Raw genomic sequence first — 17,434 nt, 5'->3', positions numbered from 1 at the left:
GATATACAGCCCTACCTCAGTATATATCACCCCTCTGATATACAGCCCTACCTCAGTATATATCACCCCTCTGATATACAGCCCTACCACAGTATATATCACCCCTCTAATATCCTGTCCTACCTCAGTATATATCACCCCTCTGATATACAGCCCTACCTCAGTATATATCACCCCTCTAATATCCTGTCCTACCTCAGTATATATCACCCCTCTGATATACAGCCCTACCACAGTATATATCACCCCTCTAATATACTGTCCTACCTCAGTATATATCACCCCTCTGATATACAGCCCTACCACAGTATATATCACCCCTCTAATATACTGTCCTACCTCAGTATATATCACCCCTCTGATATACAGCCCTACCACAGTATATATCACCCCTCTGATATACAGCCCCACCTCAGTATATATCACCCCTCGGGACTTGTATTTTCTAATTTGGGGGGTAAATTCAGTACAAATGAGGTATTTTTATATTACTGTCCTCCATTGTACAGATTATTCATTGACAGCGATGGCGACATTTCTATGTCTCACACGCATCACCGGTCACTGTCTGAAGTCTCATCGGTCAAAGGACAATGAGCAGGGGCTGTCCAGAAAAAATGTTTTTCTCATGAGGCTGAGGAAGGTGAAAATAAATCCAAACTCCGATCCCGCGGTTTCTCAGGACTTGTTCCGGCCGCACGTGACTGCTGAGGTCAATCAGCGGCCTAAGAAAAGGAACCGGGACGTCACAGGACCCCGCTGGACCGGACAGTGGTCTGGAGCACCTGGGGCAGATGACATGTTTTTTGGGGGCATTTTTTTTCACCTTTCAAATCCTGTGATCCATCTATCTAATACAGCGGTTTTCAACCTTACTAATGTTGTGACCCTTTAATACAGTTCCTCATGTTGTGGGGACCCCCCTCCCTCCAACCATAACTTTTTTTTACCATATTGCTGTTTTAAACACATCAGCTGCTCTCTGATCATGTGACTGGTCCGCATTAAGTACATTATGGCGCCAACCCTGTCACACCCCGTACAAATACAGGTGTACCGGTATATGTGATGGGGTTGACATGATGATGTCATCACGCCGAGTGCTCGTATGTGGGTGTATCTGCATGTGGGAAGACCTGCCTGGAGACGGATAGAGGAGCGGGTTCTCGGTTCCTAAGACCATCAGAAATATGTGTTTTCCAACGGTCTTAGGTGACCCATGGGAAAGGGTTGTTTGACCCCCAAAGGGGTCGCGACCCACAGGTAGACAACCGCTGATCTAGTACAACAAATGGACAGCACTCCAATAATGTGAACAGAATTACTGGGGGTTTGTTCCATGCAACGTTTCAGTCCTAGTAGCAGAGGTCCTTTCTCCAGCCATCTATCTATCTCCTATCTATCTATCTATCTATCTATCTATCTATCTATCTATCTATCTCATATCTATCTATCTATCTATCTATCTATCTATCTATCTATCTATCTATCTCCTATCTATCTATCTATCTATCTATCTATCTCCTATCTATCTATCTATCTATCTATCTATCTATCTATCTCATATCTATCTATCTATCTATCTATCTATCTATCTATCTATCTATCTCCTATCTATCTATCTATCTATCTATCTATCTCCTATCTATCTATCTATCTATCTATCTATCTATCTATCTGTCTATTTATCTTAGAACTGTGAGCGATTGCTTTATATCTACAATCTTCTGATATCACTAATAACTGAAATGAACAGGTTCAGTTTGGTATCCCACAACATATTTGCGCACAGATGTTGCAGCTGTGTCAGTACATCCTCCACACATTTGTAGATTGCCGAAGTTGGCGTCCAGTTAGTCTCATTAATGCTCGATAAAGCTGGTCATTTTGCAGGCCAAGAAAGTGTTGTAATCTGCTTGAGACAGTTCTAGGAATCCCTTAATATGTGTGGGCGAGCATTATGCTACTGAAAAATGCCAGTTGCCCTCCCTGCCATGAAAGACAACACAAGTGTCCGTACATATCACTGAGCTGTTAGTGTCCTCATATCACTACTAGGGGTGACCGACTGTCCCGTGTGATGGCCCCCACATCATCACACCAATAGTTGGGGCCGTGTGTGTCGCCACACAGCAAAGGCAGGATTGAAGCACTCAGCACGAGGTCCCTATACTGCAACCTGACTGTCATCTGATCCCAAACAGAACTTGGATTTGTTGATACGGTTCACGTCTGCAGCAGTCCAGGTTTCATGACACTAATGCAAACAAAGGTGACAGTGGCTGACTATGAATGGCAGGTAAAGTAAAGACACCAAATTCCTTCTGCTAACAGCACAGAAATTGTCCGGGTGTGTAATAAATAGAGATGAGCGAGTACTGTTCGGATCAGCCGATCCGAACAGCACGCACGCATTGAAATGAATGGAAGCACCTGGTACTTCCGCTTTGACGCCGGCCGGCTGCTTAACCCCCCGCGTGCCGGCTACGTCAATTCATTTCAATGCGTGCGTGCTGTTCGGATCGGCTGATCTGAACAGTACTTGCTCATCTCTAGTAATAAAGGTTCACCAGTGTCTGGTGGACAAGGAAACTGAGGAAGCTGCTTGTGATTGTCAAAAAATGAATTGATCCCATCTCCATGTGGTCGTGTCTCGCTCTTTGGAGCCTGTTCACACCTTCACGTGATGATTGCTCCCAACATCTCCTAACAGTTAGGTCAGAACATGCAATTCATTACTACGACCATCCTGTTACCCTAAGTCCAATAAAGCGCCCCCTTTCAAATTCTGTCACCTGGGCACGAAGTCTTCGAGTGTGTTAGAGAGGCGTCTAGCAGGCAATGATCTATCACCAAGGGGTTCATGTACATACAATATTCTAATAAGGACTAAACTGGGACCTTGTAAACTGCAAAAAAAAGATAGGGAGGACAGATGTAGACACTGAGGTAGTAGGGTGATGATATATAGACACTGGGGGGGTTATACAGTAGATGAACATTTGCAAAAGTGAACTGGGGTAAAAAGAGTTGCAGGAAGGATGGACATACTACATGTAAGTGGGGGTAGTAGCATGCAGAATGTATGTACATAAACGAAGAGTGGCCTTTAAAGGAGAATGGATTTTACAGACTGTGAAAGGAAGGGAGGACAGATGGAGGAGCGGTAGTGAGGGCAGATGTACACACGTTGGGGATTGGAAAGTATGATGCACAGTGGCAGCAGGGGAGGCAGATTTAGGTGGCCAGACATTAATTGAGGAAGTCGTATGGTGGAAGTGGTATGACAAGGGGTGACAAAGACAACACAAGTGTCTGTACATATCACTGAGCTGTTAGTGTCCTCATATCACTACTAGGGGTGACCGACTGTCCCATGTGATGGCCCCCACATCATCACACCAACAGTTGGGGCCGTGTGTCACCACACAGCAAAGGCAGGATTGAAGCGCCAAGTCACTCAGGAGAAAGAAGGCAAGGTTCAGACTCAGACTCTAAACTAATAACATCTGTAATCCTAAGGAAGCAAAACTGCAGTGAAAGGGAGCCTTCACACGATGTAACGCTGCGCTCATTCTGATTGTAAAAACACGTTCATAATGAGCGCGTAAAAAGCAGCTCCCTTTGACTTGAATGGGAGTGGCATACGCGCGTAATACAATGAAAGCATAGGGAAAAAAGCCTCCCATTGATTTCAATGGGGAGCGCACGTATGCCGGCACCCATTCCAGTCAATGGGAGCTGCTTTTTACGCGCTCATTCTGAACGTGTTTTTACGATCAGAATGAGCGCAGCGTTACATTGTGTGAAGGCTCCCCAAGGGTGCGTTCACACGATGTAAAATGGAGCGCAAGCTGGGATGTATACGCGTGTCAGCATTTTGCGCGCTCAAAAAGATCCCATTGATTTCAATGGGAGTTACGAGCGTATACGCTGCGTTATTTTGCGACCGTAATTTTGCCCGTAACTCCCATTGAAATCAATCGGATCTTTTTGAGCGCGCAAAATGCTGACACGCGTATACGTCCCAGCTTGCGCTGTATTTTACATTGTGTGAACGCACCCTAAAACATAAGGGACAGAGCAGCAGGACAGGAGAAGTGGTACTGTGTACTGTCCATATATACAGGACTAGAGAAGTGATACTGTGCACTGTCCATATATACAGTATAAGAGAAGTGGTACTGTGCACTGCCCATATATACAGGACAGGAGAAGTGGTACTGTGCACTGTCCATATATACAGGACTAGAGAAGTGATACTGTGCACTGTCCATATATACAGGACTAGAGAAGTGATACTGTGCACTGTCCATATATACAGTATAAGAGAAATGGTACTGTGCACTGTCCATATATACAGTATAAGAGAAGTGGTACTGTGCACTGTCCATATATACAGTATAAGAGAAGTGGTACTGTGCACTGCCCATATATACAGGACAGGAGAAGTGGTACTGTGCTCTGTCCATATATACAGGACAGGAGAAGTGGTACTGTGCTCTGTCCATATATACAGGACAAGAGAAGTGGTACTGTGCAGTGTCCATATATACAGGACAGGAGAAGTGGTACTGTGCACTGTCCATATATACAGGACTAGAGAAGTGATACTGTGCACTGTCCATATGTACAGGACAGGAGAAGTGGTACTGTGCACTGTCCATATATACAGTATAAGAGAAGTGGTACTGTGCAGTGTCCATATATACAGGACATGAGAAGTGGTACTGTGCAGTGTCCATATATACAGGACAAGAGAAGTGATACTGTGCACTGTCCATATATACAGTATAAGAGAAGTGGTACTGTGCAGCATCCATATATACAGAACAAGAGAAGTGGTACTGTGCAGTGTCCATATATACAGGACAGGAGAAGTGGTACTGTGCACTGTCCATATATACAGGACAGGAGAAGTGGTACTGTGCAGTGTCCATATATACAGGACAGGAGAAGTGGTACTGTGCACTGTCCATATATACAGGACAGGAGAAGTGGTACTGTGCACTGCCCATATATACAGGACAGGAGAAGTGGTACTGTGCACTGCCCATATATACAGGTAGTGGTAGTGACGGTGGACGTACACATTGGGGTGATAGTGACGGTGGACGTACACAACTGGTGGGAATGTGGCAATGAAGGTGACCATACACCAGGAGCAGTAATAAGGATGGACTGATGATAGGTTCACACCTGCGTTTGGTCAAAGTAAACCGAATACGCTTAAAACGCGGTTACCCGCAGTAACACACTGACCTCATAGACTATAATGGGTTTCCTGCCTACATCACCTTTCTCTCATCTTTCAATCAGAATTAGGGATGGAATCCCCCAGCGGAGAGCAGGCGCAGCTCAGCCTCACACAGCAGTTGTGGTAGTGGAGTATTCACCAAGGAAGGAGGGCTCACGTTGTCTGGATTGGGGTAACAATTAGGGGGCAGTTTGGGGGCTCCCTGAGGGGACAGTCTGGAGTCTTGGTGTGCACCAGGGGGGGTGCAGGGATATGTGGGCTACTCACTAGGCTGGATGGGCTTGTTGGGTGAGATGACTTAGGTGTGGCTCACTTGTGTTGCCAGGTAACAAGGAGGAGAGGCTGCAGGTTGCTAGGTAGCGCTAATATCTCGCTATCACAGCGCCACGTTAGCCGACCTCTCTGACGAGCTTGGTTGAGCTCACAGCTAACAGCCAGTTACCGATCACCGCGACCCAATGACGTAATATAGTAAAGAGCCAATCAGGAGCCTGCTGCCGGAGTACGTTTCCATGGCAACACTTGCTTGTCCGTGTGAGAGGGCGTGTCTGTACTGTGTTTTGGAAGGGACTAGTTGTATGGGCGGAGATTTCGTTTAGTTGTGGGCGGGGTTTGGAGAACGATCCCGGAATAGAGCGGCTGAAACCGGGACCGGGAACATGGATGAGGTGAGGACCGGGGCAGAGATCGGGAACATGGGGAGCAGAGGGCAGGGCAAGGAACCGGGGGCAAACACGGGGGTGGCTGTAACGTACTGCCTGTACATGGGCGACAGTGTGATGTATCGTGCGTAATACCCGGCACCAGGTCCTGTATATATGGACAGTGCACAGTACCACTTCTCTTATACTGTATATATGGACAGTGCACAGTACCACTTCTCTTGTCCTGTATATATGGACAGAGCACAGTACTACTTCTCTTATACTGTATATATGGACAGTGCACAGTACCACTTCTCTTATACTGTATATATGGACAGTGCACAGTACCCCTTCTCCTGTCCTGTATATATGGACAGAGCACAGTACTACTTCTCCTGTCCTGTATATATGGACAGTGCACAGTACCACTTCTCTTATACTGTATATATGGGCACTGCACAGTACCACTTCTCCTGTCCTGTATATATGGACAGAGCACAGTACTACTTCTCCTGTCCTGTATATATGGACAGTGCACAGTACCACTTCTCTTATACTGTATATATGGACAGTGCACAGCACCACTTCTCTTGTCCTGTATATATGGACAGAGCACAGTACTACTTCTCCTGTCCTGTATATATGGACAGTGCACAGTACCACTTCTCTTATACTGTATATATGGACAGTGCACAGTACCACTTCTCTTATACTGTATATATGGATAGTGCACAGTACCACTTCTCCTGTCCTGTATATATGGGCAGTGCACAGTACCACTTCTCTTATACTGTATATATGGACAGTGCACAGTATCACTTCTCTAGTCCTGTGTATATGGACAGTGCACAGTATCACTTCTCTAGTCCTGTATATATAGACAGTGCACAGTACCACTTCTCTTATACTGTATATATGGACAGTGCACAGTACCACTTCTCTTATACTGTATATATGGACAGTGCACAGTACCACTTCTCTTATACTGTATATATGGACACTGCACAGTACCACTTCTCTTATACTGTATATATGGACAGTGCACAGTACCACTTCTCTTGTTCTGTATATATGGACAGTGCACAGTACCACTTCTCTTGTTCTGTATATATGGACAGTGCACAGTACCACTTCTCTTGTTCTGTATGTATGGACAGTGCACAGTACCACTTCTCTTGTCCTGTATATATGACAGTGCACAGTACCACTTCTCTTATACTGTATATATGGACAGTGCACAGTATCACTTCTCTTATACTGTATATATGGACAGTGCACAGTACCACTTCTCTTATACTGTATATATGGACAGTGCACAGTACCACTTCTCTTATACTGTATATATGGACACTGCACAGTACCACTTCTCTTATACTGTATATATGGACAGTGCACAGTACCACTTCTCTTGTTCTGTATATATGGACAGTGCACAGTACCACTTCTCTTGTCCTGTATATATGACAGTGCACAGTACCACTTATATGTATGGACACTGCACAGTACCACTTCTCCTTAGGATTACAGATGTTATCAGTTTAGAGTCTAAGGGTGCATGCACACTACGTAACGCCGGGCGTGTATGAGAGCCGTACACGCCGGCATTACGGCAGACTGCCGAACACTTCCCATTCACTTCAATGGGAGCGCTCGTAACAGCGGCGTTTACGAGCGCTCCCATTGAAGTGAATGGGAAGTGTTCGGCAGCCCTGCTGTAACGCCGGCGTGTACGGCTCTCATACACGCCCGGCGTTACGTAGTGTGCATGCACCCTGAGTCTGCACCTTCCCTTCTTTCTCCTGAGTGACTTGGCCTCCATGCTTTACACTGCATCCCAGCATGTTCAGATATGTGTAAGCAGGATCTTCCCACCCTCATGGCTTGTTGCCTGCGGTCCTGTTGTGTCACCATTGTCCTCCCTGTCTCGGCGTCTTCCTCGGCTCTGGATCGGTTCCTGCGCTGGTGATAGAACTGGTTTAGCAGCTTATAAATCATGACCTGGATTATCACTCTCTGGATAAATATTTATCGGCTGCCTTATTCTTGTGATGCCTCGTGAGAACACCCCGGGCCCTGCAGATCAGCTCACCATATGTTAAGTCATAGCAAACATATTTGGGGGCCCCAGCATCTATGTACGGGCTCCATGACTGAGTGTGCAGTCCGAGGGGGGCGCCGACTCTCGGTTCCAATAATTATGGAGCAGGTCCTATCCAGCTTTGCAGAAATGGAACAGAAACCCCCGATTGAAATCAGTGTAACACAGAAAACACTTGGATGTCATCTGAATACCTTCCATTCAAAAAGTCAGAATCCCCTGGACTTGCACACTTGGCCGTGAGAGAGTCTATCAGTCTGATAGGATATAACACATTTATCATATTATTTATATACACATCATATCTGATTTTATATTAGACATATTACATTACATATTGTTAGACATCATATCACACATCAGATATCCTATCCTATCAAATAAGTTGTTGCTAATCACAGATTATATTTGACTTCATGTCACACATCTCAGACACCATATTACATATTGTATTAGACATCATTGCCGTCATCATTGACAATGTGTCAGTCTTAAAGGGGTTTTCTAGGCAAAAACAGTTTTTTTTTTTTTAAAGGGGCTCTCTCACTGGGAAAAGTCATTTTTAACTAATCACATCTTTGCATAGGCTTTAGAAAGTCTATTCCACACCTACCTATAGTATGTAGATTGCCTCAGTGGTTTCTGAATAAGTCCGTTTTTATTCATATGCTAATTAGACTGGTGCACGATGCATCGTGCACCCCCTTTGCTATTGTTTCCTATGGGAGGCTGCTGCTGCTGCTGGTGACTCAGCTTCCTGTTTGCCTCACACATAGGAGATAATAGAAGAGAGGAGGCTGCTGGGAACTTCCTGTGCTGGCAAGAAGCTCATTAGCATATGAATAAAAACAGACTTATTCAGAGACCGCTGAGGCGATCTACATACTAAAGGTAGGTGTGGAATCGCATTTCTAAAGCCTATGCAAGGATGTGTTTAGATAAAAATGACTTTTCCCAGTGATAGAGCCCCTTTAAATGTGTCTTTTAGTGCTACTAATGGGTTAATAAATGCACCCATATACTTTTTAGGGTGTTTGGGGTGATTTCTTGGTGTCTCTCCTGGTGTCTCCTGCTATTGTTCACATGGTTTTGCTTCCTGCTATGTAACTTCCTCACTCCCCCCCTTACCTTACTCCCCTCCCATACACCCCCACCCTGTCTTTCTAGCTATCCCACCCTTCCCTACCTACTCAGCCCAACCCCTGACCCATAGTATATACTTCCCCTTCGCGCGTCTCCTCCTGTACTGATTCAGTCCTTCTCCAGCGATGGTCCACCTCTACTGCACATGTGTAGATGCTCAGTAGAGGTGAATTACCAGCAGCGGCGCGCACAGTTGAGAAGACCGCGCACCCGGCCACTTCACTACAGAGGGAGGAGCCATCTCACCGGAAGAAGCCATGGATGGTAAGTATGATGGAGTAGATGGGGGGGGGGGTCCCTGGGGCAGTCACATGACCGCTCCAGGGATATAGGTAAATATACATTTTTATTAATAATGTTATTTAGAAAGTAGGAGGGTGTTTAGGTCAGTGTACGGAGTTCAAATTATCCCAGACAACCTCTTTAATAAATTGCCCCAGTTGTGTCAGACCTGTATCAGGTATTATATCACACACCATCATCATATCACACACCCATATCATACCAGACATCCCACAGATTCTATTGTGGGAGATATTTAGAACTACAGATATCTGTCCAATTTCTATCCAATCAGATCAGTCGTAAATGTCCAGCTTAACGGTATCTAATCAATCTTCAGGGCAGTTGCCAGGCATGTGGCGTGTAACCACACGAGGAGACGACAACATGTGTGTTTCGGCCTCCTCAGTGACATTGGTGTGGAGGAGATTAATGAGGGGCGGGTCGCTGGTTTATAGGGATGTGCTGTGATGATATAGCAGCTCACGCCCGTCTGGAGCCGCCATTGTGTAATATTCTTCAGGTTACCGTGACCCAACCCATCAGCCAACTCCGGGATATGACCCAACATCCGACCTCCTGCAGTCCCATGTAGGGGAGTCCAGGACAGAGAGATTTGTGCTGCTGCTGTGTTATATACACAGACGGATACATTGTTACAGGCCCTCAGCTGTGAGAAGTGTAAGGCCTGTGTGTTTCCATTCACAAACAGGAGCAGAGATAAAACACAAAGGGAATCTGTCAGGGCGATTTGGGACACTAAACCATCCACAGGCTCTTATAGACTTGGAGTTTAGTATCTCAGATTGCCCTATTATAAATCGTCAGTGTCCCCAATAAAAATAATAAACCCGAGCCCCAGAGAGGAGTCCGATAAGACTTATATCTAAGCAAGCATCAAGGTCTATTGTTTTTAAATGCGGGCACAGATGGATGTAAAATAAAAAAAAAGAAAAAATCAATATGACCGGTTCCTTTTAAGAGTCACAATTTGCTTACAAAGTTGCAAAAAATGTAATTTTCTTTGCTATTCTGGCCAAAGGTTATATGTGTGGTGACCTCTCTGCAGATACGATGGTGGAGTTGGCGCCTCCGTCCTACCAGTCTACTACTGATCTGCTCCCTGTTAACAGTGGGTGCGGTGCCCATCGACACAGATAAGACCAAGGTGAATGTGGAAGCAGCAGATGACGGGCAGAAGTCTCAGTCCTCTGTGAGTATCCAATGGCATGTCATGCATCTTATAGCAGTGTTATTCCACCCTGCGGTGTCAGTCGCAGGGGGTGCAGGTGATCGGTGTATGTGGTGCTGACTTGTTTCTTGTGATAGGACACAGGACTTTACTATGACCGTTACCTCAGGCAAGTGGTGGAAGTCCTGGAGACCGACCAGCATTTCCGAGAGAAGATCCAGAATGCTGACATCGAGGACATAAAGGTGAGATGCCCAGGAGCACATATATACAGCAGCAGTAGGGGGGCACGTATATACAGCAGCAGTACACACCCCAGGGGAACGTATATACAGCAGCAGAACACAGTAGGGGGGCACGTATATACAGCAGCAAAACACACCCCAGGGGCACGTATATACAGCAGCAAAACACAGCAGGGGGGCATGTATATACAGCAGCAAAACACAGCAGGGGGGCACGTGTGTACAGCAGCAGTACACACCCCGGGGGCACGTATATACAGCAGCAGAACACACTGGGGGCACGTATATACAGCAGCAGTACACACCCCAGGGGAACGTATATACAGCAGCAGAACACAGTAGGGGGGCATGTACATACAGCAGCAGAACACAGCAGGGGGGCACGTATATACAGCAGCAAAACACACCCCAGGGGCACGTATATACAGCAGCAAAACACAGCAGGGGGGCACGTATATACAGCAGCAGAACATGATAATTACTGGGTTTTGTTCTCTTGTACATTTCCACAGAGCGGGAAGATCAGTAAGGAGCTGGACCTGGTCGGCCATCATGTCCGTACCAAGCTGGACGAGTTGAAGCGACAGGAGGTGGCTCGTCTGCGGATGCTGATTAAGGCGAAGATCAGCTCCCCGGAGGGTGAGAGGTTCTTCTTTAGATCTGGGGGGGGGGGGGGCTGTTTGTATTTTGCAGCACCTGGAATAGACCCCTCCAGTTAATAACAGAGGTGCCTGATGTGTCTTGCTGACTGTCCCCTCCCCCACTATTTCACAGGTAATCTGGGGTTACCCTGCATGCACTGTATATGATAGAAGGGGTCAGCACTTTGGGGAGATGCAGCGGTGACCCTGTACACACTTTATGACTTTGTGTCGGTATTTCATGGGAGATCTAGGGGTGAACCTGCAGGAACTGTATATTGGGGAGCAGTATTACAAAGGAGATCTGGGGGTGACCTTGCAGGCACTGTATGTGATATTGGGGGCTCTTTCTCACAGGTACTGGCATTGATCGCCGCTTACTCCTCAAGCAGTTCAATCACCTCAATCACATGAAGCCTGACTCCTTTGAACCCCAAGACTTGGACATGCTGATCAAAGCGGTGAGTATAGACCCTGTGATGTCACCCTAAGACGTGACAGATGTGTGGCTGATCCTGGCACAAGGCTATGTCCAGGTGGGGCAACAGTGACGTCCCTGTATATAAATCTCTAAATCCCTCGTACATCACTTATATTTTCATTTGCAGGCTGTTTTTTGTTTTGTTTTTTATTATTATTATTATGTAGATTGTGAGCCCCACATAGAGCTCACAATGTACATTTTTCCCTGTCATTATGTCTTTTTTTTTTTTGGAATATGGGATGGAAATCCATGCAAACACGGGGAGAACATACAAACTCCTTGCAGATGGTTTTATGCCCTTGGCGGGATTTGAACACCAGGACTCCAGCGCTGCAAGGCTGCAGTGCTAACCACTGAGCCACCGTGTGGCCCCATTTGCAGGCTGTTTTGTCACAGGTTTATCTGTTGTCACCTCCATTTGTTGCACTTTGTATTGAAGAAGTTTCCATGTTTTAGGCTTAGATTTATGGCTTACTGGCAGCTAACATGAACCACAAAGTGGCAGACGGAGCGGACAGTAACAACCCATAAATGAGTAACATCCTAGAAATCAGTAACGCTCCATACACCACTATATCCACAACGGCCCTTGTAGAATAATGATAGGGTATAATGGCGCCATCTGGTGGACAGTTTGATGCATTACACTTTGCTGTTTTCAGGCCACAAAGGACTTAGAGAACTATGACAAAAAGCATCATGATGAGTTCAAGCGTTACGAGATGCTGAAGGAACATGAGAGAAGAGAATATCTGAAGAGCCTGGACGAGGAGGCGCGCAAACGGGAGGAAGCCCGATACGAGGAGATGAAGAAGAAACATAAAGATCACCCCCAAATCAACCACCCTGTAAGTAATACAGCTGCTGTAGGCACATTTTTTTCCTCCCCAGTCTTACGATTGATTGGTGACATCAGCTGGAGACAACTCTTGTCCGCTGACCGATGGCGCTCGTCACTTAGGGGGTCTACATCGTATCTGCTCTCAGCTTCTACAGCCACCCCATAATCCATAATCATTTATTATTGACGCTGGACACTACTCTAACAGTAACTATCACCTCCCCAGGGCAGCAAGGATCAGCTGAAGGAGGTCTGGGAGGAGTCGGACGGTCTGGATCCCTCAGATTTTGATCCCAAGACTTTCTTTAAGCTGCATGGTAAGTCATTTGCGTTCTTTATTCCAAGGATGTCACATCATGGCTGACCACTGGGCATGTCCATGGGGCACTGGCCAGGAGACAGAGGGTTTATAGCATAGTAAAAAGGAGGTGGTGGCTGGTGAATACATCTGCTGACATCAGGGATGAGACATGTCTACCTCCACATCTGAGGTCGTGTATAGATGGCTGACCTTGGTATGTGCCTAGTGTGCCTCATAATATATCCAGTTATCTATATGGCTGTATCGGTTACCCCTGAGCTATGGGGACCAGCAGGCAGGAGCTGGAATATTATATCCTGTCACTGCAGTTTGTGCATCTTCTTACAGACACCAACGGTGATGGCTTCATTGATGAGCAGGAGCTGGAGGCACTCTTTACTAAGGAGGTAAGGGGACGCTCCTGTGTCTGTGACCATGTCATGGCCATGGAGGTTGACTCATACAGCCCCATTTGGCCCACATCTGCTGAAAATTTCCAATGAAGTGATATTCCCTGGTTTATTGTAGTTGGAGAAAGCTTATGACCCCAAAAATGAGGAGGATGACATGGTGGAGATGGAGGAAGAACGATTACGGATGAGAGAACATGTGATGAATGAGGTGAGTAGTGCCGGGGAAATGGGGGCAGCATTATAGGCATCGATGGTTGGAACACTGATGGGCAGAGCTGTACAGGGGCAGAGTGTCAGGAGGGGCAGCAACTAAGTCTACACCTTCTCCAGGGAACAATGTAATATGTGACTCCCCAGGCAGATGTCTCATGTATAAAGGCTTCAGGATGAGGTGCTGTTCTCCGCAGGTCACAGGTTAAAGTGCATTTTTGGTCGCAGCTTCCAGATAAATACTGTAGTGCCAACCTGTCAGCCTGACCATGACCATGCACGTCAGGGGTATACGGCAACTACAGCTGCAACCACTTGCTGATCACTGAGAGCAGCTCCTGGCTAATGGTCTCCCCACACTCTCATTGTCACAAGAGGATTTGCCCCCTGTTTTGCAAAGTGCAAACCAGAAGAAGTGAAAAGAAATCTATTTCCTGAACATAAAACTGTGAAATTGGAGGCTGTAGGAGAAACTGTGAGACTGTGGCCCCTTCTGATGCCTGTCAGCGTCCACATCCATGTTCGCACGTGTACGTATAACTGGCAGGCACACGTGATGATACGTGACCCCTTCTGATGCCTGTGACCAGTGTAGATGACTCTGTTTTTGTTTTTCTCATCCTTACTCTCCTTTTCCCCTCTTTGTCCTTTCTTTTCCATTCTCTGATTTTGTCTATGGCTCAGTTCACACAGGTCTCGTGGCTTTAGTTTATAATACATAATGGGGTCGGGTACATTATTATTGACAGAATAAAACTGCAGATTGCACTACTATAGGCAACGTACCAGGAAGCACAGTGGGTATATTGTGAGATATTTTGTCGCTTCCCTGATGATTATATCAGACGTTATTGTTTGGTGTCGTTGCAGGTAGATGTGGATAAGGATCGACTGATAAACCTAGAAGAGTTCCTTCGAGCTACAGAGAAGAAGGAGTACTTGGAGCCAGATGTCTGGGAGGTAATGTGCCGTCCTCTCTGAGTGATAGGGGGTGAATCCTATTCTTTGGGTGATGGAGGGAGTGAAGCCAGACTGTCTGAATGATGGCATGGGGTAAAACCTGTCTCTCTGAGTGATAGAGGGTGAAGCCATTTTCTCTCTTGATTTACCAATCCTCCAGCAAGTGTCTGGACCGTATCATATCCTCATTTCTATATAATGGATATATATATATATATATATATATATATGTGGATCAGAACTGAGCATTGCACATAATCACAAAGGTCTGATGAAGGTAGAAGTCACCCCCGGCCTCCCCCACCAGTGCCCATAGGATATCACCCAGAGCTGCACGCTGATGTTCTGTCTCTTTTTGCTCCTGACCATGGCCCATCTGCCTTTCTTTCCTGTTTCCCTGTGACCTTACTCGTCTGTTTTTTTGTGGTCAGACCCTGGATGATCAGCCGGTCTACACCGAGGAGGAGCTGCAGGAGTTTGAGAGACATATTTCTAACACAGAAGATGAATTGAAGAGGAAGAAAGATGAACTGGACAGACAGCAGGAGGAACTGCACAAACAGCACCAGTACATCCAGGCCCAGCGGCAGGAACTGCAGCAGGTAACCCGGGCATTGGCGCTGGATGCACGCCTGTAGGATTAGCTGCACTGGATGGATAGTAGGCTGACAGCACCATGCAGTGCTGCTCCACTCATAATAGTCACTGCTAACATTGCATTTCATCACTTTTGTTTCTCCAGGTTGTACAGCAAATGGAGCAGAAGAAGCAGCAACCGCCAGTTTCCCCCCCAGTCGCTGATACTGGAGCTCATTTCCAACCAGGTATGTTCCAATATGATGCATTATACTTGATCCACCAGGATCATCTGCCCTTTTGCTGAGACAAATACAATCCAATATGAAGGAGGGCAGGTCGGGCCAGCAGATACAGCCCAGATGAGAGAGGACGGGCCGGGCCAGCAGATACAGCCCAGATGAGGGAGGACAGGCCGGACCAGCAGATACAGCCCAGATGAGGGAGGACAGGCCGGGCCAGCAGATACAGCCCAGATGAGAGAGGACAGGCCGGGCCAGCAGATACAGCCCAGATGAGAGAGGACAGGCCGGGCCAGCAGATACAGCCCAGATGAGGGAGGACAGGCCGGGCCACCAGATACAGCCCACATGAGGGAGGACAGGCCAGGCCAGCAGATACAGCTCAGATGAGAGAGGACGGGCCAGGCCAGCAGATACAGCCCAGATGAGGGAGGATGGGCCAGGCCAGCAGATACAGCCCAGATGAGGGAGGCCGGGCCAGCAGATACAGCTCAGATGAAGAAGGGAAGGCCAGGCCTGCAGATACAGCACAGATGAGAGAGGGCTGGCCAGGCCAGCAGATACAGCTCAGATGAAGAAGGGAAGGCCAGGCCTGCAGATACAGCCCAGATGAGAGAGGATGGGCCAGGCCAGCAGATACAGCTCAGATGAGGGAGGCCGGGCCAGCAGATACAGCTCAGATGAAGAAGGGAAGGCCAGGCCTGCAGATACAGCACAGATGAGAGAGGGCTGGCCAGGCCAGCAGATACAGCTCAGATGAAGAAGGGAAGGCCAGGCCTGCAGATACAGCCCAGATGAGAGAGGATGGGCCAGGCCAGCAGATACAGCTCAGATGAAGAAGGGAAGGCCAGGCCTGCAGATATAGCCCAGATGAGAGAGGATGGGCCAGGCCAGCAGATACAGCCCAGATGAGGGAGGATGGGCCAGGCCAGCAGATACAGCTCAGATGAAGAAGGGAAGGCCAGGCCTGCAGATACAGCCTAGATGAGGGAGGACAAGCCGGGTCAGCATATATAGCCCAGATGTAAGAGTTTCACGCAAGGAGGGTCCAGGCAGTGAAAACCAGCTGGAGCGCTACAACCGTGTTCACACGTCTTCAGTCATGTAGAAGCCGTGCAGAGGAGAGGTCTTGGGCTTATAGGGCAGTGACATCATCATGAGCTCATTTGTTACTGATAATCTTGATGATGATTGTGGCTGTAGTAGATGTTTTCTACTAACTGATCTCAGGATTGATGGTGATGATAGCAGTAGTAGTAGTCTAATGACTGAGCCCAGGACTGATGATGATGGTGGTGGTAATAGTACATGTTCTTTGACTGAGCTCAAGACTGATAATGGTGATGATGATGGTGGTAGTAGTATATGTGATCTTCTGATCTCTTTTCCCTTTCATAGCTGGTGAACAGATAAGTCACTTGGCATCTCCAGAAGTTGGGAATCATCAGCCGTTGCCCCCGGGACATTTGCCGGAGGCGGCAGTAGCACACAGTCAGCAAACCCCGTAAGTGGCAGCCGCCCTGAATGGACACTACCTGAAAACTACTGAACAATCTGCCTACAAACTGCTCATTATTTTGGGGTCCCCTCTGCCCCCCAACCTATCGATGTTAGACACCCTCATACTCTGTGCCCAGGACCAACCAGGAGAATAAAATCTTGTTATTTTCTGTGTGTTGTGTGGAGGGATGTTATTCCATCGTACTGCGCCGACCATAAGGCTCCTCCTCACCAGTGTAGAACATCGCACCTCCTGGACGCGGCGCAATGAGGGACAAAACCCCAAAGAAGAACAATACTTTATATGATCCATGGAATCTCACAGTGTACAAGTGATGATTTATTCTGGTCAGGCCTTGAAAATATAATATTTGTTCCCAGTCTCTTCTGGTTGATGTGTGCCCA

General features: G+C 47.0%; 1 protein-coding gene across 2 annotated transcripts; it reads left to right on the top strand.

The window, feature by feature from the left end:
* The first annotated feature begins 5,864 nt into the window (after positions 1 to 5,864).
* On the top strand, positions 5,865 to 17,203 carry NUCB2 (nucleobindin 2). 2 transcript variants are annotated; one of them, XM_075280939.1, is made up of 13 exons: positions 5,865 to 5,925; positions 10,494 to 10,637; positions 10,754 to 10,861; positions 11,374 to 11,500; positions 11,860 to 11,963; positions 12,649 to 12,834; positions 13,054 to 13,144; positions 13,477 to 13,535; positions 13,657 to 13,749; positions 14,622 to 14,711; positions 15,143 to 15,313; positions 15,454 to 15,535; positions 16,928 to 17,203. In XM_075280939.1, exons 1-13 carry the CDS (start codon positions 5,917 to 5,919, stop codon positions 17,035 to 17,037), a joined length of 1,374 nt encoding a protein of 457 aa, XP_075137040.1. In that variant the 5' UTR covers positions 5,865 to 5,916; the 3' UTR covers positions 17,038 to 17,203. The 2 variants fall into 2 exon arrangements, with proteins under 2 accessions (XP_075137040.1, XP_075137039.1); XM_075280938.1 differs by having other exon boundaries at positions 13,657 to 13,753; positions 14,626 to 14,711.
* Positions 17,204 to 17,434: the final 231 nt, after the last annotated feature.

This window comes from Leptodactylus fuscus, chromosome 7, assembly GCF_031893055.1.
Source record: "Leptodactylus fuscus isolate aLepFus1 chromosome 7, aLepFus1.hap2, whole genome shotgun sequence".
NCBI classification, from domain to species: Eukaryota; Metazoa; Chordata; class Amphibia; order Anura; family Leptodactylidae; genus Leptodactylus; species Leptodactylus fuscus.
Note: the sequence above shows the minus strand (reverse complement) of the source record. Positions and strands in the feature narration are given on the sequence as shown.